The following is a 20,947-nucleotide window of genomic DNA, read 5'->3' on the forward strand; positions in this document are numbered from 1 at the left end:
CATTCAAACTACTCCCCTCTAACACTGGGCCATGCCTTATGATTAGACTGCTTAATGGATTCATTCAAACCACTCCCCTCTACTGACACAGAGTCCACATGTGCAATCAATCAGATGCAAATTCAAAACAGTGTTCACTGTGTGTGTGTGTGTGTGTGTGTGTGTGTGTGTGTGTGTGTGTGTGTGTGTGTGTGTGTGTGTGTGTGTGTGTGTGTGTGTGTGTGTGTGTGTGTGTGTGTGTGTGTGTGTGTGTGTGTGTGTGTGTGTGTGTGTGTGTGTGTGTGTGTGTGTGTGTGTGTGTGTGTGTGTGTGTGTGTGTGTGTGCACGCGTGCGTGTCAATATACAGTCTATATACAGTGTGTGCAAAAGGCATGAGGAGATAAATAAATAGGCTATAAGAGCGAGGCTAGCTTTTCAAGCAGAAATTTGCATCCTGTAGCTCTAACTCTGTAAAGTCCATGGAGAACAAGAGCACCTCCTCCCAGCTGCTGTATCGTCATTGTTGGTAATCAAGCCTACTACTGTTGTGTTGTCTGCAAACTTGATGATTGAGTTGGAGGTGTGCGTGGTCACGCAGTCATGGGTGAACAGGGAGTACAGGAGGGGGCTGAGAACGCACCCTTGTGGGGCCCCTGTGTTGAGGATCAGCAAAGTGGAGGGGTTGTTTCCTACCTTCACCACTTGGGGGCGTCCCGCCAGGAAGTCCAGGACCCAGTTGCACAGGACGGGGTTCAGACCCAGGGCCCCGAGCTTAATGATGAGCTTGGAGGGTACTATGGTGTTGAAGGCTGAGCTATAGTCAATGAAGAGCATTCTTACATAGGTAGTTCTCTTGTCCAGATGGGATAGGGCAGTGTGCAGTGCGATGGAGATTGCATCGTCTGCAACATCTCATCGTTTTGGGGCGCAAAGCAAATTAAAGCAAATGTATATTATCTCTAACTAGCCTCTCAAAGCACTTCATGATGACAGAAGTGAGTGATATGGGGTGATAGTTGTTCAGTTCAGTTACCTTTGCTTTCTTGGGAACAGGAGCAATGCTGGACATTTGAAGCAAGTGGGGACAACAGACTAGGATAGGGAGAGATTGAATGTAGGGGTTTTGTAGGTGTTTTGACAGGGAGAGGTTTTGACAGGGGGTTGACAGGGGGTTGACAGGGGTGGTTTGACAGGGAGGAGTTTTCACAAGGGGGTTGACGGGGGGAGGGGGGTTTGACAGGGAGGAGTTTTGACAGGGGGTTCACAGGGAGGAGTTTTCACAAGGGGGTTGACGGGGGAGAGGGGGGTTGACAGGGAGGAGTTTTGACAGGGGGTTGACAGGGGGGGATTGACAGGGAGGAGTTTTAACAGGGAGGAGTTTTGACAAGGGGGGTTCACAGGGACGGTTTTGACAGGGAGGAGTTTTGACAGGGAGGAGTTTTGACAGGGAGGGTTTTGACAGGGAGGTTTGTGGTTTCCCTCCCTCCTCTCCACTCTCTTCTGCACCCTACTCTCTCTCTAAAACAGCTTTACCTCCACTCTTCTCTCCCCCCTCTCATTTAGACAGGAAGTGTGTGTTTGAGCAGGGGACCGATCACCAGTCAGCCGTGAAGCAAATAACTAAATGGACTTCCGTTGGTCTCTCCCCTCTCTCCCTAACAACGTCACCCCCATCCCCCCCTAGTAACGTCACCCTGCAGGTGTCCCTGTCAGAAACAAACAGTGAAAGGAACATGAGTGTGTGCCTGCGAGCCAGTCTCTAATGATCCTTTCAGAGGGAGTTCATCTTCTGGTCAGTGCTGCACTCAAGACAGAACAGTGTGTGTGTGTGTGTGTGTGTGTGTGTGTGTGTGTGTGTGTGTGTGTGTGTGTGTGTGTGTGTGTGTGTGTGTGTGTGTGTGTGTGTGTGTGTGTGTGTGTGTGTGTGTGTGTGTGTGTGTGTGTGTGTGTGTGTGTGTGTGTGTGTGTGTGTGTGTGTGTGTGTGTGTGTCATACTGCGAGCTACAACATGTTTGTGTCTGTTATCTGTGACACTATGAAGTTCAGTTGTTTTAAATGTTCAGAGCAAAGCAAAGTTTCTAGTAATCTCCAACACCTGGGTTAAACAGTGAAACACCAAGACTGTATCCCTTACTACAATGTCAAATCTAGCATGTCAACATCTATGCTTTCACTCTCTCTCGCCCATCCCGTCTTACTCTATCTCTCCTTCCCTCCCTCCCTCTCTACCTCTCTCCTCCATATCTTCCTCCCTCCCTTCTCCATATCTCTTCCCTCCCTTTCCTTCCACCCCTTTCTCTCGCCCTCCTGTCATGAGTTACTCCACACAGTATCCGTTGACTCTCCCAGTCTCTATCCTACATCATCCCAAACAAACTGTATATGTGTGTGGCTGTGTTTTGACTCCAGCACTAGACTGCCAGACAAACTCTGACTGCAGCTCCAGCTTGCTCTTTTTCTCTCTCTCTCACAGATCTATGGTAAATCCCCCCCCCCCCCGAATAATAATGTTCTGTATTTCTACCACGCCTTACGGCTGTGTAAAAATCACAACCATGGTGCACACACACACTGGAACCCCCCACCCCACCCCACCTCCACAGCTGGTGTTGTGGTGAGATGGCCTTGAGAAGAGCAGTGGTTCCCATGCAGTCTCAATCTCAGCAGTGATACCTCAGCCAGGCCAGGTGTGGAGGGTCAGTCTCAGATGTGATGACCCAGTCAAGCAGAACCAGGTGTGTAGGGTTAGTCCTTGTATAGAAGCTTGTAACTATTATTACAACTCATGTATTCACACCAAAGCCAAGGTCAGTGTTCAGTACATTATAAACATGTATCAATGGGTGATTTGATGAAAAGTCATGACCTGAGGCTATAGATGCAATCTGCCAGCTAGAGATATGTGAGGAATTATAGATCAGATCTACCCTGGGGCTTCTAGCTGTGATGAAGGTATCAATGGTGGTTCCCTGGAGAGAGTCTAACCCACCATCGCATCAGTGGTATTTGCTGGAGAGAGTCTAACCCACCATCGTATCAGTGGTATTTCCTGGAGAGAGACTAACCCACCATCGTATCAGTGGTATTTCCTGGAGAAAGACTAACCCACCATCATATCAGTGGTATTTCCTGGAGAGAGACTAACCCACCATCGTATCAGTGGTATTTCCTGGACAGAGACTAACCCACCATCGTATCAGTGGTATTTCCTGGAGAGAGACTAACCCACCATCGTATCAGTGGTATTTCCTGGAGAGAGACTAACCCACCATCATATCAGTGGTATTTCCTGAGAGAGACTAACCCACCATCGTGTCAGTGGTATTTCCTGGAGAGAGACTAACCCACCATCATATCAGTGGTATTTCCTGGAGAGAGACTAACCCACCATCGTATCAGTGGTATTTCCTGGAGAGAGACTAACCCACCATCGTATCAGTGGTATTTCCTGGAGAGAGACTAACCCACCATCGTATCAGTGGTATTTCCTGGAGAGAGACTAACCCACCATCGTATCAGTGGTATTTCCTGGAGAGAGACTAACCCACCATCGTATCAGTGGTATTTCCTGGAGAGAGACTAACCCACCATCCTATCAGTGGTATTTCCTGGAGAGTAACCCACCATCGTATCAGTGGTATTTCCTGGAGAGAGACTAACCCACCATCGTATCAGTGGTATTTCCTGGAGAGAGGCTAACCCACCATCGTATCAGTGGTATTTCCTGGAGAGAGACTAACCCACCATCGTATCAGTGGTATTTCCTGGAGAGTAACCCACCATCGTATCAGTGGTATTCCCTGGAGAGAGACTAACCCACCATTATATCAGTGGTATTCCCTGGAGAGAGACTAACCCACCATCATATCAGTGGTATTCCCTGGAGAGAGACTAACCCACCATCGTATCAGTGGTATTTCCTGGAGAGAGACTAACCCACCATCATATCAGTGGTATTTCCTGGAGAGAGACTAACCCACCATCGTATCAGTGGTATTTCCTGGAGAGAGACTAACCCACCATCATATCAGTGGTATTTCCTGGAGAGAGACTAACCCACCATCTGGTCCTCTGACGGTTCTCCTCACCTCTCACTGATTCTGGCTGAATGTCAAACTGCCCCCCCCCCTCTCTCTCTTTTATCAATCAAACTGCTCCCCATCTCCTTTTCTCTTATCAGTCAAACTGCTCCCTCTCTCTCTCTCTCTCTTTTATCAGTCAAACTGCCCCCCGTCTCTTTCTCTTACAAGTCAAACTGCTCCCTCTGTCTCTCTCTCTCTTTTATCAGTCAAACTGCCCCCCCGTCTCTTTCTCTTACAAGGCAGACTGCTCCCTCTCTCTCTCTCTCTCTCTCTCTCTCTCTCTCTCTCTTGTCTCTCTCAAACTCTCTCTCTCTCTCTCTCTCTCTTGTCAGTCAAACTGCCCCTCTCTCTCTCTCTCTCTCTCTTTTATCAGTCAAACTGCTCCCTCTCTCTCTATCTCTCTCTCTCTCTCTCTCTCTCTCTCTTATCAGTCAAACTGCTCCCTCTCCCTCTCTCTCTGTCTCTCTTATCAGTCAAACTGCTCCCTCTCTCTCTCTGTCTCTCTTATCAGTCAAACTGCTCCCTCTCTCTCTCTTTCTCTCTTATCAGTCAAACTGCTCCCTCCCTCTCTCTGTCTCTCTTATCAGTCAAACTGCTCTCTCTCTCTCTCTGTCTCTCTTATCAGTCAAACTGCTCCCTCTCTCTCTCTTTCTCTCTTATCAGTCAAACTGCTCCCTCTCTCTCTCTTTCTCTCTTATCAGTCAAACTGCTCCCTCTCTCTCTCTCTTATCAGTCAAACTGCTCCCTCTCTCTCTCTCTTATCAGTCAAACTGCTCCCTCTCTCTCTCTCTCTCTCTCTCTCTCTTATCAAACTGCTCCCTCTCTCTCTCTTTCTCTCTTATCAGTCAAACTGCTTCCTCTCTCTCTCTTTGTCTCTTATCAATCAAACTGCTCCCTCTTTCTATCTCTCTCTTATCAATCAAACTGCTCCCTCTCTCTCTCTCTCTCTCTCTTATCAGTCAAACTGCTCCCTCTCCCTCTCTCTCTCTCTCTCTCTCTTATCAAACTGCTCCCTCTCTCTCTCTTTCTCTCTTATCAGTCAAACTGCTCACTCTCTCTCTCTTTTATCAATCAAACTGCTCCCTCTCTCCATCTCTCTCTTATCAATCAAACTGCTCCCTCTTTCCATCTCTCTCTTATCAGTCAAACTGCTCTCTTTCTTTTATGTCTCTGATTCATCTCTCTGCCAGCTGTCTCTGTGTGTCTCTCTGTGCACATGCTCTCTCTCTAGTCTTCTCTCTCTCTCTCTCTCTCTCAGGGCATCTCTCTCTCTCTCTCTCTCTCTCTTATCAATCAAACTGCTCCCTCTCTCCATCTCTCTCTTATCAATCAAACTGCTCCCTCTCCCCATCTCTTTTATCAGTCAAATCGCTCCCTCTCTCCCTCCCCCATATTTTTTATCAGTCAAACTGCTCCCTACCTACCTCCCTCCCTCCCTCCCTCTAATCAGTCAAACTGCTCCCGCTCTCTATTTTGTGTCCTCTCTCTCTCTCTCTCTCATCAATTCACATCAGTCAATTGCTCTTCTCTCTCTCTTTCTTTTATGTCTCTGATTCATCTCTCTGCCAGCTGTCTCTGTGTGTCTGTCTGTATGTGTGTTTGTGTGTGTGCGTCTGAATGTGTGTGCACATGCATATATATGTGCGTAGTGTTATGAAAAACAGAATAGAGCGGGAGTAGTCAGTGAAAGAGGGTACCCATGCCAGCAGTGTTTTTCACAGGGCATGGTTCTGGCAGACAGTCCAGCTGCTGACAGCTGGAGCCACATGAAAGAGGCTGGGGACAGCCTGAGGGCTTGCCTGGGGTGATATGGCCCTCATGGGGTGGGTGTGTGTGTCAGGTGTGGACTTAACAGACTGACAGGACAGATCCACTGGGGATAATCAGCTGGAACAGTGAACAACAGAGAGAGTGTGTCAGGTAGGATCAGGAAGACCTCAATGGCCTGTTTTACTGTCCTTTGTAGATAGATGTGAAAGGACTATAGGATGAAGCATGGGTTCGTTTTAAGCTGTTATATTGGATATATTGTATTGTCCTATTGGACCAGGAATACTAGTGTGTCTGAGAGTATGAATGGAGTTGGTGAGTGTGTCTGAGAGTATGAATGGAGTTGGTGAGTGTGTCTGAGAGTATGAATGGAGTTGGTGAGTGTGTCTGAGAGTATGAATGGAGTTGGTGAGTGTGTCTGAGAGTATGAATGGAGTTGGTGAGTGTGTCTGAGAGTATGAATGGAGTTGGTGAGTGTGTCTGAGAGTATGAATGGAGTTGGTGAGTGTGTCTGAGAGTATGAATGGAGTTGGTGAGTGTGTCTGAGAGTAGTGTGTCTGAATGGAGTTGGTGAGTGTGTCTGAGAGTATGAATGGAGTTGGTGAGTGTGTCTGAGAGTATGAATGGAGTTGGTGAGTGTGTCTGAGAGTATGAATGGAGTTGGTGAGTGTGTCTGAGAGTATGAATGGAGTTGGTGAGTGTGTCTGAGAGTATGAATGGAGTTGGAATGAGTGTGTCTGAGAGTATGAATGGAGTTGGTGAGTGTGTCTGAGAGTATGAATGGAGTTGGTGAGTGTGTCTGAGAGTATGAATGGAGTTGGTGAGTGTGTCTGAGAGTATGAATGGAGTTGGTGAGTGTGTCTGAGAGTATGAATGGAGTTGGTGAGTGTGTCTGAGAGTATGAATGGAGTTGGTGAGTGTGTCTGAGAGTATGAATGGAGTTGGTGAGTGTGTCTGAGAGTATGAATGGAGTTGGTGAGTGTGTCTGAGAGTATGAATGGAGTTGGTGAGTGTGTCTGAGAGTATGAATGGAGTTGGTGAGTGTGTCTGAGAGTATGAATGGAGTTGGTGAGTGTGTCTCACCTGAGCAGGTAAACTCATGTTTCTGTATCTCAGCCACATTGAGTCCTCTAAGCGGGGATGGAGCAGTGCACTGGGTGAACAGACCAATCGTAGGCCTTTGTCTTAACCACTCGGCCAACCAGGACAGGTGACAGTCACAGTGCAGGTTGTTGGAGTGGAGACGGCTGGAGAGAGAAAGAGAGTGTTAGGATATGAACGGGGTTATTCATAAAAGTTACTGAAAATGTCTCTGCAACGAGCTAAATCTCTGTGATGGAATTTCAACCAATGCATAAAGTGAGTTTATCACTACAGATAAGTCACATGCAGTGGTAACCACCATTGAAATCCCCCTTTTCATTGACCATTTTAATGGTCCTCTTGAAATGCTGCCTAAAATGCTGAGACTAAAGCCTTAACCTAAACCACACCCCCCAGGTCCTGATATGTTTCCAAAACCATGACTGACATGACATTTCCCTTCTTGGACTAGACAGAGTGTTCTAAACGAGACATTTATATATATATAAAATATATATATATATATCATATATATATATACATTTAAAGTTCGAACCAAAACATTCTAAACTGTACATTCTAAATGAAGCATTCCTGGAACGCTCCCATTGTCCAGAATAACTAACAGAGCTGTGGTGGCAGTCGGGAAAACACACACACACACACACACACACACACACACACACACACACACACACACACACACACACACACACACACACACACACACACACACACACACACACACACACACACACACACACACACACACACACACACACACACACACACACACACACACACACACACAACCAATAACCCTACTGAAAGCAAAAAAGCACAGAAACCACAACAAGAATGACATTGCGGTCTCTCTAAGTATTCATTCCAGTGAGCATAATTGATATCATTCATATATGCGTAATTTCATATTTTGTCATTATATTTAGACACCAGGCGTTGGGGGATGGATGTATTTCTGGGTGAGTTGTTGTTGTGTGTTCCTCAGAGTTGGAGATGAAATGGTCCCTGGCATGGCTATAGGCCCAATGTGGATTATGACTGTCGACCAAAACTCCTTGGAATGATTAAACCACGTCTCTTTCAGATGATAGCTGTTTAGTTTCGCTCCTGTAGAGGACACTAAAGTATGTATGGAAACATGACTATCTTATTTTACAATGACTTGATATGTCTCAAAAGGGATTGGTTGGATTAAGCTCTTGGGGAAAAATTGAATATATTAGATTATATCTATTCTATCCAAACAAAGAGGAAAACATTTTTCTCAGTCATAGTTTATTCTGTATGAAACATTCATTCGTCCAGTGAAGTTGTGGTATATATTTTCCTGTTCTGATGGGGTTAAGAGATGGTTATTTAATCTCTGCTTCCTGATATGAGTCAGATATAGAGAGAGAGGTGGGGGCGAGAGACAGGGAGAATGGGGGAGGAAAAAGAGAGAGGGGGAGTATGAGTGACTTACAAGGTGCGTAGTTTTGGCATGTGGTTGAAGCTGGAGACTGGGATGCTGCTGATGTTGTTGTTGTTCAGAGTCCTGGAAGAGACAGAGAGATAGAAGAAAGGGAGCAGTGCAGAAACAGAATGAAACAAACCTCAGAGAACCTACACATGTTTAGTGACCTCTGACTTAACTCTCATACTCCCAGCCACCTCATACCTTTATCTCCTACTCAACCATCTCTCTCTTCCTCTCCTCCTCCCCCACTCCGTCTCTCTCTTTATGCCATTTAAACCATTACAATGAGTCCATCCTCCTGTAGTTCCTCCCACCAGCCTCCTCTGACTTACACACAACATAATGATCTCCTCCTCTCTGCCCCCATATAGTGACATCAGGTGCAGAGTGAGCAGAGGAAGTACTTTCAATCAGACAAATAACCCCACAGTCTGATACCCCTACCCAACTATAAAGACCACCCCTCCACCCTATTACCACAACCAACAACTCCAACCTGCTCCTCACCATACCCATCCCTACTGTCAGGCTGCAGAAACCCCAAAACCCCAGGCACCCTGAATTAATGGGCCATGATGTTAATGAACCAATAGGGCTGACCATGCCTGGAGAGACCAACGACTGACTGGATAAATGAGGTTGGTGCCTGGTTATATTAGTAATGGGTAATGGTTGGTACCTGGTTATATTAGTAATGGTTGCTGCCTGGTTATATTAGTAAAGGGTAATGGTTGGTACCTGGTTATATTAGTAATGGGTAATGGTTGGTGCCTGGTTATATTAGTAATGGGTAATGGTTGGTGCCTGGTTATATAAGTAATGGGTAATGGTTGGTACCTGGTTATATTAGTAATGGTTGGTTCCTGGTTATATTAGTAATGGGTAATGGTTGGTACCTGGTTATATTAGTAATGGGTAATGGTTGGTGCCTGGTTATATTAGTAATGGGTAATGGTTGGTGCCTGGTTATATTAGTAATGGGTAATGGTTGGTACCTGGTTATATTAGTAATGTGTAATGGTTGGTGCCTGATTATTTTAGTAATGGGTAATGGTTGGTAACTGGTTATATTAGTAATGGTTGGTTCCTGGTTATATTAGTAATGGATAATGGTTGGTACCTGGTTATATTAGTAATGGGTAATGGTTGGTGCCTGGTTATATTAGTAATGGGTAATGGTTGGTGCCTAGTTATATTAGTAATGGGTAATGGTTGGTACCTGGTTATATTAGTAATGGATAATGGTTGGTACCTGGTTATATTAGTAATGGTTGGTTCCTGGTTATATTAGTAATGGGTAATGGTTGGTACCTGGTTATATTAGTAATGGGTAATGGTTGGTACCTGGTTATATTAGTAATGGATAATGGTTGGTGCCTGGTTATATTAGTAATGGATAATGGTTGGTACCTGATTATATTAGTAATGGGTAATGGTTGGTACCTGGTTATATTAGTAATGGGTAATGGTTGGTACCTGGTTATATTAGTAATGGATAATGGTTGGTACCTGGTTATATTAGTAATGGGTAATGGTTGGTACCTGGTTATATTAGTAATGGGTAATGGTTGGTACCTGGTTATATTAGTAATGGTTGGTACCTGGTTATATTAGTAATGGGTAATGGTTGGTACCTGGTTATATTAGTAATGGGTAATGGTTGGTACCTGGTTATATTAGTAATGGGTAATGGTTGGTACCTGGTTATATTAGTAATGGGTAATGGTTGGTACCTGGTTATATTAATAATGGGTAATGGTTGGTACCTGGTTATATTAGTAATGGGTAATGGTTGGTACCTGGTTATATTAGTAATGGGTAATGGTTGGTACCTGGTTATATTAGTAATGGGTAATGGTTGGTACCTGGTTATATTAGTAATGGGTAATGGTTGGTACCTGGTTATATTAGTAATGGGTAATGGTTGGTACCTGGTTATATTAGTAATGGGTAATGGTTGGTACCTGGTTATATTAGTAATGGGTAATGGTTGGTACCTGGTTATATTAGTAATGGATAATGGTTGGTACCTGGTTATATTAGTAATGGGTAATGGTTGGTACCTGGTTATATTAGTAATGGGTAATGGTTGGTACCTGGTTATATTAGTAATGGGTAATGCTTGGTACCTGGTTATATTAGTAATGGGTAATGGTTGGTACCTGGTTATATTAGTAATGGGTAATGGTTGGTACCTGGTTATATTAGTAATGGGTAATGGTTGGTACCTGGTTATATTAGTAATGGATAATGGTTGGTACCTGGTTATATTAGTAATGGTTGGTACCTGGTTATATTAGTAATGGTTGGTACCTGGTTATATTAGTAATGGTTGGTACCTGGTTATATTAGTAATGGGTAATGGTTGGTACCTGGTTATATTAGTAATGGATAATGGTTGGTACCTGGTTATATTAGTAATGGGTAATGGTTGGTACCTGGTTATATTAGTAATGGGTAATGGTTGGTACCTGGTTATATTAGTAATGGTTGGTACCTGGTTATATTAGTAATGGTTGGTACCTGGTTATATTAGTAATGGATAATGGTTGGTACCTGGTTATATTAGTAATGGTTGGTACCTGGTTATATTAGTAATGGTTGATACCTGGTTATATTAGTAATGGGTAATGATTGGTACCTGGTTATATTAGTAATGGATAATGGTTGGTACCTGGTTATATTAGTAATGGGTAATGGTTGGTACCTGGTTATATTAGTAATGGGTAATGGTTGGTACCTGGTTATATTAGTAATGGGTAATGGTTGGTACCTGGTTATATTAGTAATGGGTAATGGTTGGTACCTGGTTATATTAGTAATGGGTAATGGTTGGTACCTGGTTATATTAGTAATGGGTAATGGTTGGTACCTGGTTATATTAGTAATGGGTAATGGTTGGTACCTGGTTATATTAGTAATGGGTAATGGTTGGTACCTGGTTATATTAGTAATGGGTAATGGTTGGTACCTGGTTATATTAGTAATGGGTAATGGTTGGTACCTGGTTATATTAGTAAAATGTAAATGTGTTGTTTAATAATATGAGGTTGTTTGTGTGTGTAGGTGTGCGTAGGTGTGTATGTGTGCGTAGGTGTGTAGGTGTGTGTGTATGTGTGCGTTGGTGTGTAGGTGTGTGTGTGTATGTGTGCGTAGGTGTGTATGTGTGCGTAGGTGCGTAGGTGTGTGTGTGTATGTGTGCGTAGGTGTGTATGTGTGTGCGTAGGTGTGAGTGTGTGTGTATGTGTGTGCGTAGGTGTGAGTGTGTGTGTATGTGTGTGCGTAGGTGTGAGTGTGTGTGTATGTGTGTGTGTAGGTGTGAGTGTGTGTGTATGTGTGTGCGTAGGTGTGAGTGTGTGTGTATGTGTGTGTGTATGTGTGTGCGTAGGTGTGTTTCTTACAGTACTTCCAGGCTCCTCAGTGCTCTGAAAGCTCCGTCCTCGATGCAGCTGATGTGGTTCTTATCCAACTGACTAGAGACACAATAGGGGCAGAAAGCATTAAAACACACACACACACACACGCAGACAAACAAATGTGCAATACACTGCAACACGGTCCTGTTCTCTCCATCCCTCCCTCTCTCTTTCTCTCTCTCCTTTCTCACACCAACATTATTAAATAAACAGCCGTTTGTATTAAAGGTCATCAATAAACATCATCTTTCCAGCTACTCAGCACAACGCCCCAATGATCCAAAGCACTGGTATCAATCCTACAATCTACAATAGCATTTTCCCTATAGACCAGACATAATCACACCCTGACACTCTCTCCTCAGAGGGCAGACATAATCACACCCTAACACTCTCTCCTCAGAAGGCAGATATAATCACACCCTGACACTCTCTCCTCAGAGGGCAGATATAATCACACCCTAACACTCTCTCCTCAGAGGGCAGACATAATCACACCCTAACACTCTCTCCTCAGAGGGCAGACATAATCACACCCTAACACTCTCTCCTCAGAGGGCAGATATAATCACACCCTAACACTCTCTCCTCAGAGGGCAGATATAATCACACCCTGACACCCTCTCCTCAGACGGTAGATATAATCACACCCTAACACTCTCTCCTCAGAGGGCAGATATAATCACACCCTAACACTCTCTCCTCAGAGGGCAGATATAATCACACCCTAACACTCTCTCCTCAGACGGTAGATATAATCACACCCTGACACCCTCTCCTCAGAGGGCAGATATAATCACACCCTGACACCCTCTCCTCAGACGGTAGATATAATCACACCCTGACACCCTCTCCTCAGAGGGTAGATATAATCACACCCTGACACCCTCTCCTCAGAGGGTAGATATAATCACTGATAGGGAGTACAGTCAATGTGGGTAAGTGGACAGTGAGCTAGTCATCTCTCCTCATATACTGTAGGGGAAGGAGCCAGACTGTGCAGACACTTTATCTACTGTGATAGCACCATCAATCGGAGAGAGAGAGTGTGTGTGTGTGTGTGTGTGTGTGTGTGTGTGTGTGTGTGTGTGTGTGTGTGTGTGTGTGTGTGTGTGTGTGTGTGTGTGTGTGTGTGTGTGTGTGTGTGTGTGTGTGTGTGTGTGTGTGTGTGTGTGTGTGTGTGTGTGTGTGTGTGTGTGTGTGTGTGTGTGTGTGTTGATTTCCAGTGATAACAGTATAAATCACAGCTCCATCTGTGAACAGCTAACCCACTCCATTGTTGTGATATACTGATCTACTGTCCCTAGAGCCACCTAACTGACTGGGGCTAGGCTCATTAACATACACAGAGGTGACAGACAGGGAGGCCCAATACCATGTCTGTGTATATCTGTGTGTGTGTGTCTGTCTGTGTGTGTCAGTGTATATGTGTGTATTACACTGATCCGTTACTATCGGGGCATGAAGACAAAAACAGGATTTTATGAACATGTTCTTCCTTTGTCTTGGTGTTATATGAGATCGTAATGGTATGAAAATATGTTGAGTTAGTATTGAGTGTGAAAAGATATTCATCCATCCATCCATCCATCCATCCATTCATCCATCCATCCATTCATTCATCCATTCATTCATTCATTCATTTAATCTATCCAATCATCCATCCACCCATGAATCTATCCAATCATCCATCCACCCATGAATCTATCCAATCATCCATCCACCCATGAATCTATCCAATCATCCATCCACCCATGAATCTATCCAATCATCCATCCACCCATCCATCCATCCATCCATCCATTCATCCATTCATTCATTCATTCATTCATTTAATCTATCCAATCATCCATCCATCCATCCATCCATCCATCCATCCATCATATCCAATCATTCATCCAATCATCATCCATCCACCCATGAATTTATTCATTCATCCATCCATTCATCCAATCATTTATTCATCCATCCATCCATTTATTCATCCATCCATCCATTAATTTATTAATCCATCCAGCCATTAATATATTCATCCATCCCTTAATTTATTCATCCATCCATCCATCCATTAATTTATTCATCCAAACATTAATTTGTTCAACCATCCATACATTAATTTATTCATCCATACATACATTAATTCACAATTTCTTCATTAATGTACTAATCTGAGACTGAAGATTCCCTCACAGGTTCTTGATGTCTGTAGCTCCTCTGAAAGCCTTTCTGGGGATGGACTGGATGTTGTTCTCACTCAGATCTCTGTGAAAACAACAACATGAGAGCATTAGATCAAAGACACTGTTCCACAACCTTTAGAAGCTAACACACAGCCAGGATAGAGAGAGTTATGTAGGAGGAACACCACCCAGCCAGGATAGATAGAGGGTTATGTAGGAGGAAAACCACACAGCCAGGATATTCATTATGTTAAGGAAAACCACCCAGCCAGGATAGATAGAGGGTTATGTAGGAGGAAAACCACACAGCCAGGATAGAGAGAGTTATGTAGGAGGAAAACCACCCAGCCAGGATTGAGAGGGTTATATAGGAGGGAAAACACCCAGCCAGGATAGATTATGTTAATTTAATCCATCCACCCAGCCAGGATAGATAGAGGGCTATAATAGGAGGAAAACCACCCAGCCAGGATAGATCCATCCAGGGTAATTTATTCATCCAAACATTAACCAGGTTCAATATCCAGAGGGCTATTTAGTAGGAAAACCACAATTTCCAGGATAGATAGAGGGCTATGTAGGAGGAAGCTCCTCTGAAGGACTTTCAGCCAGGATAGATGGATGAGGGCTATCAGATAGGGGAAAAAACCATGAGCCATTAGATCAAAGACTGTTCTACAAGGAGAAACCACACACAGCCAGGATAGAGAGAGTTATGTAGGAGGAAAACCACCCAGCCAGGATAGATAGAGGGTTATGTAGGAGGAAAACCACACAGCCAGGATAGAGAGAGTTATGTAGGAGGAAAACCACACAGCCAGGATAGAGAGAGTTATGTAGGAGGAAAACCACCCAGCCAGGATAGATAGAGGGCTATATAAGAGGAAAACCACTCAGCCAGGATAGATAGAGGGTTATATAGGAGGAAAGCCACCCAGCCAGGATAGATAGAGGGCTATATAAGAGGAAAACCACTCAGCCAGGATAGATAGAGGGCTATATAGGAGGAAAACCACCCAGCCAGGATAGATAGAGGGCTATGTAGGAGGAAAACACTGAGATTATTGTAACACATTTGTGGTGGATGGGCTGAACTGAATAGCAACTATGCACAAATGAAGAAGCTCTTTCAGTCTGAATGAAATGTAGCTTTCTATACGTTATCGTACAGTAGTTACGAACAAAGAGCTGAGCAAACCACTCAGCTGTGACTAAAAGCTTCCTGGGGACTAAACTCTCTGTCTCAGCATTATATTATTTATCAAGATGAAAAGATGAAAAGGGAGAAAACCAAAGTCATTCATCTGTAGAGCTGTAACAATACCAACAAGCCCCAGGTGTGGAGTGCATCAAGATGAAAGGATGAAGAGGGCTACAGTGGAGTAGTAGTTGTATTATGTGGTGCTCCCTCATGCTAAAACATTCCTTAAGGAACTCTGTGAGACCAAGTGTGAGGTGTCCACCTCAGTGTGAGGTGTCCAACTCAGTGTGAGGTGTCTAACTCAGTGTGAGGTGTCCAACTCAGTGTGAGGTGTCCAACTCAGTGTGAGGTGTCTAACTCAGTGTGAGGTGTCCACCTCAGTGTGAGGTGTCCAACTCAGTGTGAGGTGTCCAACTCAGTGTGAGGTGTCCAACTCAGTGTGAGGTGTCTAACTCAGTGTGAGGTGTCCACCTCAGTGTGAGGTGTCCACCTCAGTGTGAGGTGTCCAACTCAGTGTGAGGTGTCCACCTCAGTGTAAGGTGTCCAACTCAGTGTGAGACCAAGTGTGAGGTGTCCAACTCAGTGTGAGGTGTCCAACTCAGTGTGAGGTGTCCAACTCAGTGTGAGGTGTCCACCTCAGTGTAAGGTGTCCAACTCAGTGTGAGACCAAGTGTGAGGTGTCCAACTCAGTGTGAGGTGTCCAACTCAGTGTGAGGTGTCCAACTCAGTGTGCGGTGTCCACCTCAGTGTGAGGTGTCCAACTCAGTGTGAGGTGTCCAACTCAGTGTGAGGTGTCCAACTCAGTGTGAGGTGACCAACTCAGTGCCTCAACACTGAAAAAAGCAAGAGAGGTCCTGTTAGGACTTTGAGTGAAAGTATTTATGTGTGTGTGTGTGTGTGTGTGTGTGTGTGTGTGTGTGTGTGTGTGTGTGTGTGTGTGTGTGTGTGTGTGTGTGTGTGTGTGTGTGTGTGTGTGTGTGTGTGTGTGTGTGTGTGTGTGTGTGTGTGTGTGTGTGTGTGTGTGTGTGTATGGAGCGAGAGATGGAGAGAGTGGAGGGGATGGTCAGGGTAAGGAGAGGAGGAGAGGAGGAAGGAAGACACTAGTAGTCAAAGTTTTAATTAGCATGTCATTGTTTAGTGGTTAAATGATGTTCTTTCCTCCTTCAGAGAGAAGCTGTACCTCTTATCATGCCACACAGGGAGCTCCTGTCTTACTCCCACAGCCCAACAGGCCGAAACAGAACACTCAGGGTCCCCTTTAGAGAGGCTTACAGAAAACACACACCCTACCCTCCCCCTCTCTCTCTCTTTCCCTCCTTTTATCTTCACCTCAATCTCTCTTCTCTTACTCCATCTCTCTCTCTCCCTCCATCTCTCACCCCCCTCTTTCTCTCTCTCTCACCCTCCCTCTTTCTCTCTCACCCTCCCTCTTTCTCTCCATCTCTCACCCTCTCTCTCTCTCTCTCCCACTTTCTCTCCATCTCTCACCCTCCCTCTTTCTCTCTCTCTCACCCTCCCTCTTTCTCTCTCTTTCTCACCCTCCCCTTTCTCTCCATCTCTCACCCTCCCTCTTACTCTCTCTCTCTCCCTCCCTCTTTCTCTCTCTCTCTCTCCATCTTTCTCTCTCTCTCTCTCATCCTCTCTTTCTCTCCATCTAATCACCCTCATTTAGCAGACTCTTTTACCCAAAGCGACTTACAGTCTCTGTGCTACATTCCTATTTCCATCTCTCTCTCTCCCCACTCTTTCTCTCGTCTCTCTCTCCATCTCTCCAACTCTCTCTCCATCTTTATCTCTCACCCTCCCTCTTTCTCTCCATCTCTCACCCTCCCTCTTTCTCTCCATCTCTCACCCTCACTCTTTCTCTCTCTCTCACCCTCCCTCTTTCTCTCTCTCTCTCTTTCCTTCCATCTCTCTCTCTCTCTCTCTCTCTCTCTCTCTCTCTCTCCATCTTTTCTCTCTCTCTCTCTCCATCTTTATCTCTCACCCTCCCTCTTTCTCTCCATCTCTCAACCTCCCTCTTTCTCTCTCTCTCACCCTCCCTCTTTCTCTCTCTCTCTCTTTCCCTCCATCTCTCTCTCTCCCCATCTTTCTCTCTCTCCCTCTCTCTCTTTCCCTCCCTCTCTCTCTCTTTCCCTCCATCTCTCTCTCTTTCCCTCCATCTCTCTCTCTTTCCCTCCCTCTCTCTCTCTTTTCCTTCTATCCCTCCCACTTTCCGTCTCATCTCAGTTGCCCACTAGTTTCTTTCTGGTTTCAACATCATAAAAAAGGAATGAAAGAATCCCGGTGCCACTGAGAACAGTGAGAGTTGTGTAATATATCTAATGAATGGTTTGTTTGTTTCTTTATGCTCTGCAGCAATTAAAACAGCCGTCTGCAAGCCGCTGAAAATATACCATAATTAACCATGGTATTTGCACGGCCACCATTTTTTTCTTCTGTTTTGAATATTTATGACACTCTCTCTCACACACACACACACACACACACACACACACACACACACACACACACACACACACACACACACACACACACACACACACACACACACACACACACACACACACACACACACACACACACACACACACACACACACACACACACACACACACACACACACACACACACACACACACACACACACACACACACACACACACACACACACACACACACACACACACACACACACACACACACACACACACACACACACACACAGCACATCCCCATTCTCCAGTAGCAACTATAAAAGGCCTCCACTGCGAAGTTTGAGTTGTATTAGTAAATGACTGTAACCCGCCTGGCCTTTTCTCATAGTCATTAAGAGATCAGTGTGTAAGCAGTTTTACTTGACTCCTGCACACACACACACACACACACACACACACACACACACACACACACACACACACACACACACACACACACACACACACACACACACACACACACACACACACACACACACACACACACACACACACACACACACACACACACACACACACACACACACACACAATTTATTGAACAAAGACTAAATGAGTTAATAATGTATAATGTTTCACCTTCTATTGGTATTGGGTGAAAACGGCACTTGGTCTTCGATATATTATTCTCTTCTGCAACATGAAAACCATTTAACATCTCGTAGCTTTTCCTGGTGCCTGGGTTGCCAATCTGTTTGTAATTTAGCCAACCCCTTTGTTATTGTCTTGGCAAGGCAGACATGTTGCTTTGACCCTGGCCGTGACCCCACTTTCCGAGGGGAAGATGGGATATGCAAAAAACACATTTCAAATTCACACATTCGTATAATACACACTTGTACATGTGAAACAGCACAGATATATTTAACAGCACAAATTATTTATTAGCCAACTCCTTTGTTATTGTCTTGGCAAGTCATGTTCCTTTAAACAGAATCAGTCAGTCATGTTCCTTTAAACAGAATCAGTCAGGCAGCCATGTTGCTTTAAACAGAATCAGTCAGTCATGTTCCTTTAAACAGAATCAGTCAGTCATGTTCCTTTAAACAGAATCAGTCAGGCAGCCATGTTCCTTTAAACAGAATCAGTCAGGCAGCCATGTTGCTTTAAACAGAATCAGTCAGCCATGTTCCTTTAAACAGAATGTTGTTCCTTTAAACAGAATCAGTCAGGCAGCCATGTTCCTTTAAACAGAATCAGTCAGCCATGTTCCTTTAAACAGAATCAGTCAGTCATGTTCCTTTAAACAGAATCAGTCAGCCATGTTCCTTTAAACAGAATCAGTCAGCCATGTTCCTTTAAACAGAATCAGTCAGCCGTGTTCCTTTAAACAGAATCAGTCAGCCATGTTCCTTTAAACAGAATCAGTCAGTCATGTTCCTTTAAACAGAATCAGTCAGTCATGTTCCTTTAAACAGAATCAGTCAGTCATGTTCCTTTAAACAGAATCAGTCAGCCATGTTCCTTTAAACAGAATCAGTCAGCCATGTTCCTTTAAACAGAATCAGTCAGCCATGTTCCTTTAAACAGAATCAGTCAGCCATGTTCCTTTAAACAGAATCAGTCAGCCATGTTCCTTTAAACAGAATCAGTCAGCCATGTTGATTTAAACAGAAACAGTCAGCCATGTTGCTTTAAACAGAATCAGAAAGCCATGTTGCTTTAAACAGAATCAGTCAGCCATGTTGCTTTAAACAGAATCAGTCAGCCATGTTGCTTTAAACAGAATCAGTCAGCCATGTTCCTTTAAACAGAATCAGTCAGCCATGTTGCTTTAAACAGAAACAGTCAGGCAGCCATGTTGCTTTAAATAGAAACAGTCAGGCAGCCATGTTGCTTTAAACAGAATCAGTCAGCCATGTTGCTTTAAACAGAAACAATCAGGCAGCCATGTTGCTTTAAACAGAATCAGTCAGCCATGTTGCTTTAAACAGAATCAGTCAGCCATGTTGCTTTAAACAGAAACAGTCAGGCAGCCATGTTGCTTTAAAAGGAAACAGTCAGGCAGCCATGTTGCTTTAAACAGAAACAGTCAGGCAGCCATGTTGCTTTAAACAGAATCAGTCAGCCATGTTGCTTTAAACAGAAACAGTCAGGCAGCCATGTTACTTTAAACAGAATCAGAAAGCCATGTTGCTTTAAACAGAATCAGTCAGCCATGTTGCTTTAAACAGAATCAGTCAGCCATGTTGCTTTAAATAGAAACAGTCAGGCAGCCATGTTGCTTTAAACAGAATCAGTCAGCCATGTTGCTTTAAACAGAAACAATCAGGCAGCCATGTTGCTTTAAACAGAATCAGTCAGCCATGTTGCTTTAAACAGAATCAGTCAGCCATGTTGCTTTAAACAGAAACAGTCAGGCAGCCATGTTGCTTTAAAAGGAAACAGTCAGGCAGCCATGTTGCTTTAAACAGAATCAGTCAGCCATGTTGCTTTAAACAGAAACAGTCAGGCAGCCATGTTGCTTTAAACAGTTAGGCAACCATGTTCCTTTAAACAGAAACAGACAGGCAGCCATGTTGCTTTAAACAGAAACAGGCAGGCAGCCATGTTGCTTTAAACAGTCAGGCAGCCATGTTGCTTTACACAGAAACAGGCAGGCAGCCATGTTGCTTTAAACAGAAACAGGCAGGCAGCCATGTTGCTTTAAACAGAAACAGTCAGGCAGCCATGTTGCTTTAAACAGAAACAGTCAGGCAGCCATGTTACTTTAAACAGTCAGGCAGCCATGTTCCTTTAAACAGTCAGGCAGCCATGTTCCTTTAAACAGAAACAGGCAGGCAGCCATGTTACTTTAAACAGAAACAGACAGGCAACCATGTTGCTTTAAACAGTCAGGCAGCCACAACCTCGTGCTAATCACATTAGCCTACGTTAGCTCAACCGTCCCGTGGAAAGGACACCGTTCCCGAAGAATATGTATTAATTAATAACCTCAGAAGTCAGTTAAGAACAAAATCGTATTTACAATGACCGCCTACCCCTGCCAAATGGGACTCCCAATCACAGTTGTGATACAGCCCAGGATCAAACCAGGGTCTTTAGCGACGCCTCTAGCACTGAGATGCAGTGCCTGAGACCACTGCGCCACTAGGGAGCCCATGTGTGTAGTTGGAGTGAAAATCAGCATGGCCAACCTCCCATAATCCTGTTAGCACGCTTTAATACAATTGTACAAAAGTACTTACACACCCCCCGGCGCTGCTGTCTGATTGGATTAGGCTCCAGCGTTGCGGAGGGTCGGTGGGATGTGTTTG

The 20,947-nt window shown here is 44.4% G+C and overlaps 1 protein-coding gene across 1 annotated transcript in view; it reads right to left on the reverse strand.

Annotated features, from left to right (window-relative positions):
• Window positions 1-20,947, reverse strand: part of LOC124040340 (slit homolog 1 protein-like) — a 221,963-nt gene that overhangs the window by 77,252 nt on the left and 123,764 nt on the right. Inside the window, exons 5-8 of the mRNA XM_046357454.1 lie at window positions 14,002-14,073; window positions 11,797-11,868; window positions 8,402-8,473; window positions 6,916-7,079 (exon numbers count right to left, since the gene is read on the reverse strand). Of these exons, the coding sequence (XP_046213410.1) occupies window positions 6,916-7,079; window positions 8,402-8,473; window positions 11,797-11,868; window positions 14,002-14,073 (380 nt within the window). The remainder of the gene's footprint in view (window positions 1-6,915; window positions 7,080-8,401; window positions 8,474-11,796; window positions 11,869-14,001; window positions 14,074-20,947) is intronic.

The sequence above is a fragment of the Oncorhynchus gorbuscha genome, linkage group LG07, assembly GCF_021184085.1.
Source record: "Oncorhynchus gorbuscha isolate QuinsamMale2020 ecotype Even-year linkage group LG07, OgorEven_v1.0, whole genome shotgun sequence".
In the NCBI taxonomy this organism is placed as follows: domain Eukaryota; kingdom Metazoa; phylum Chordata; class Actinopteri; order Salmoniformes; family Salmonidae; genus Oncorhynchus; species Oncorhynchus gorbuscha.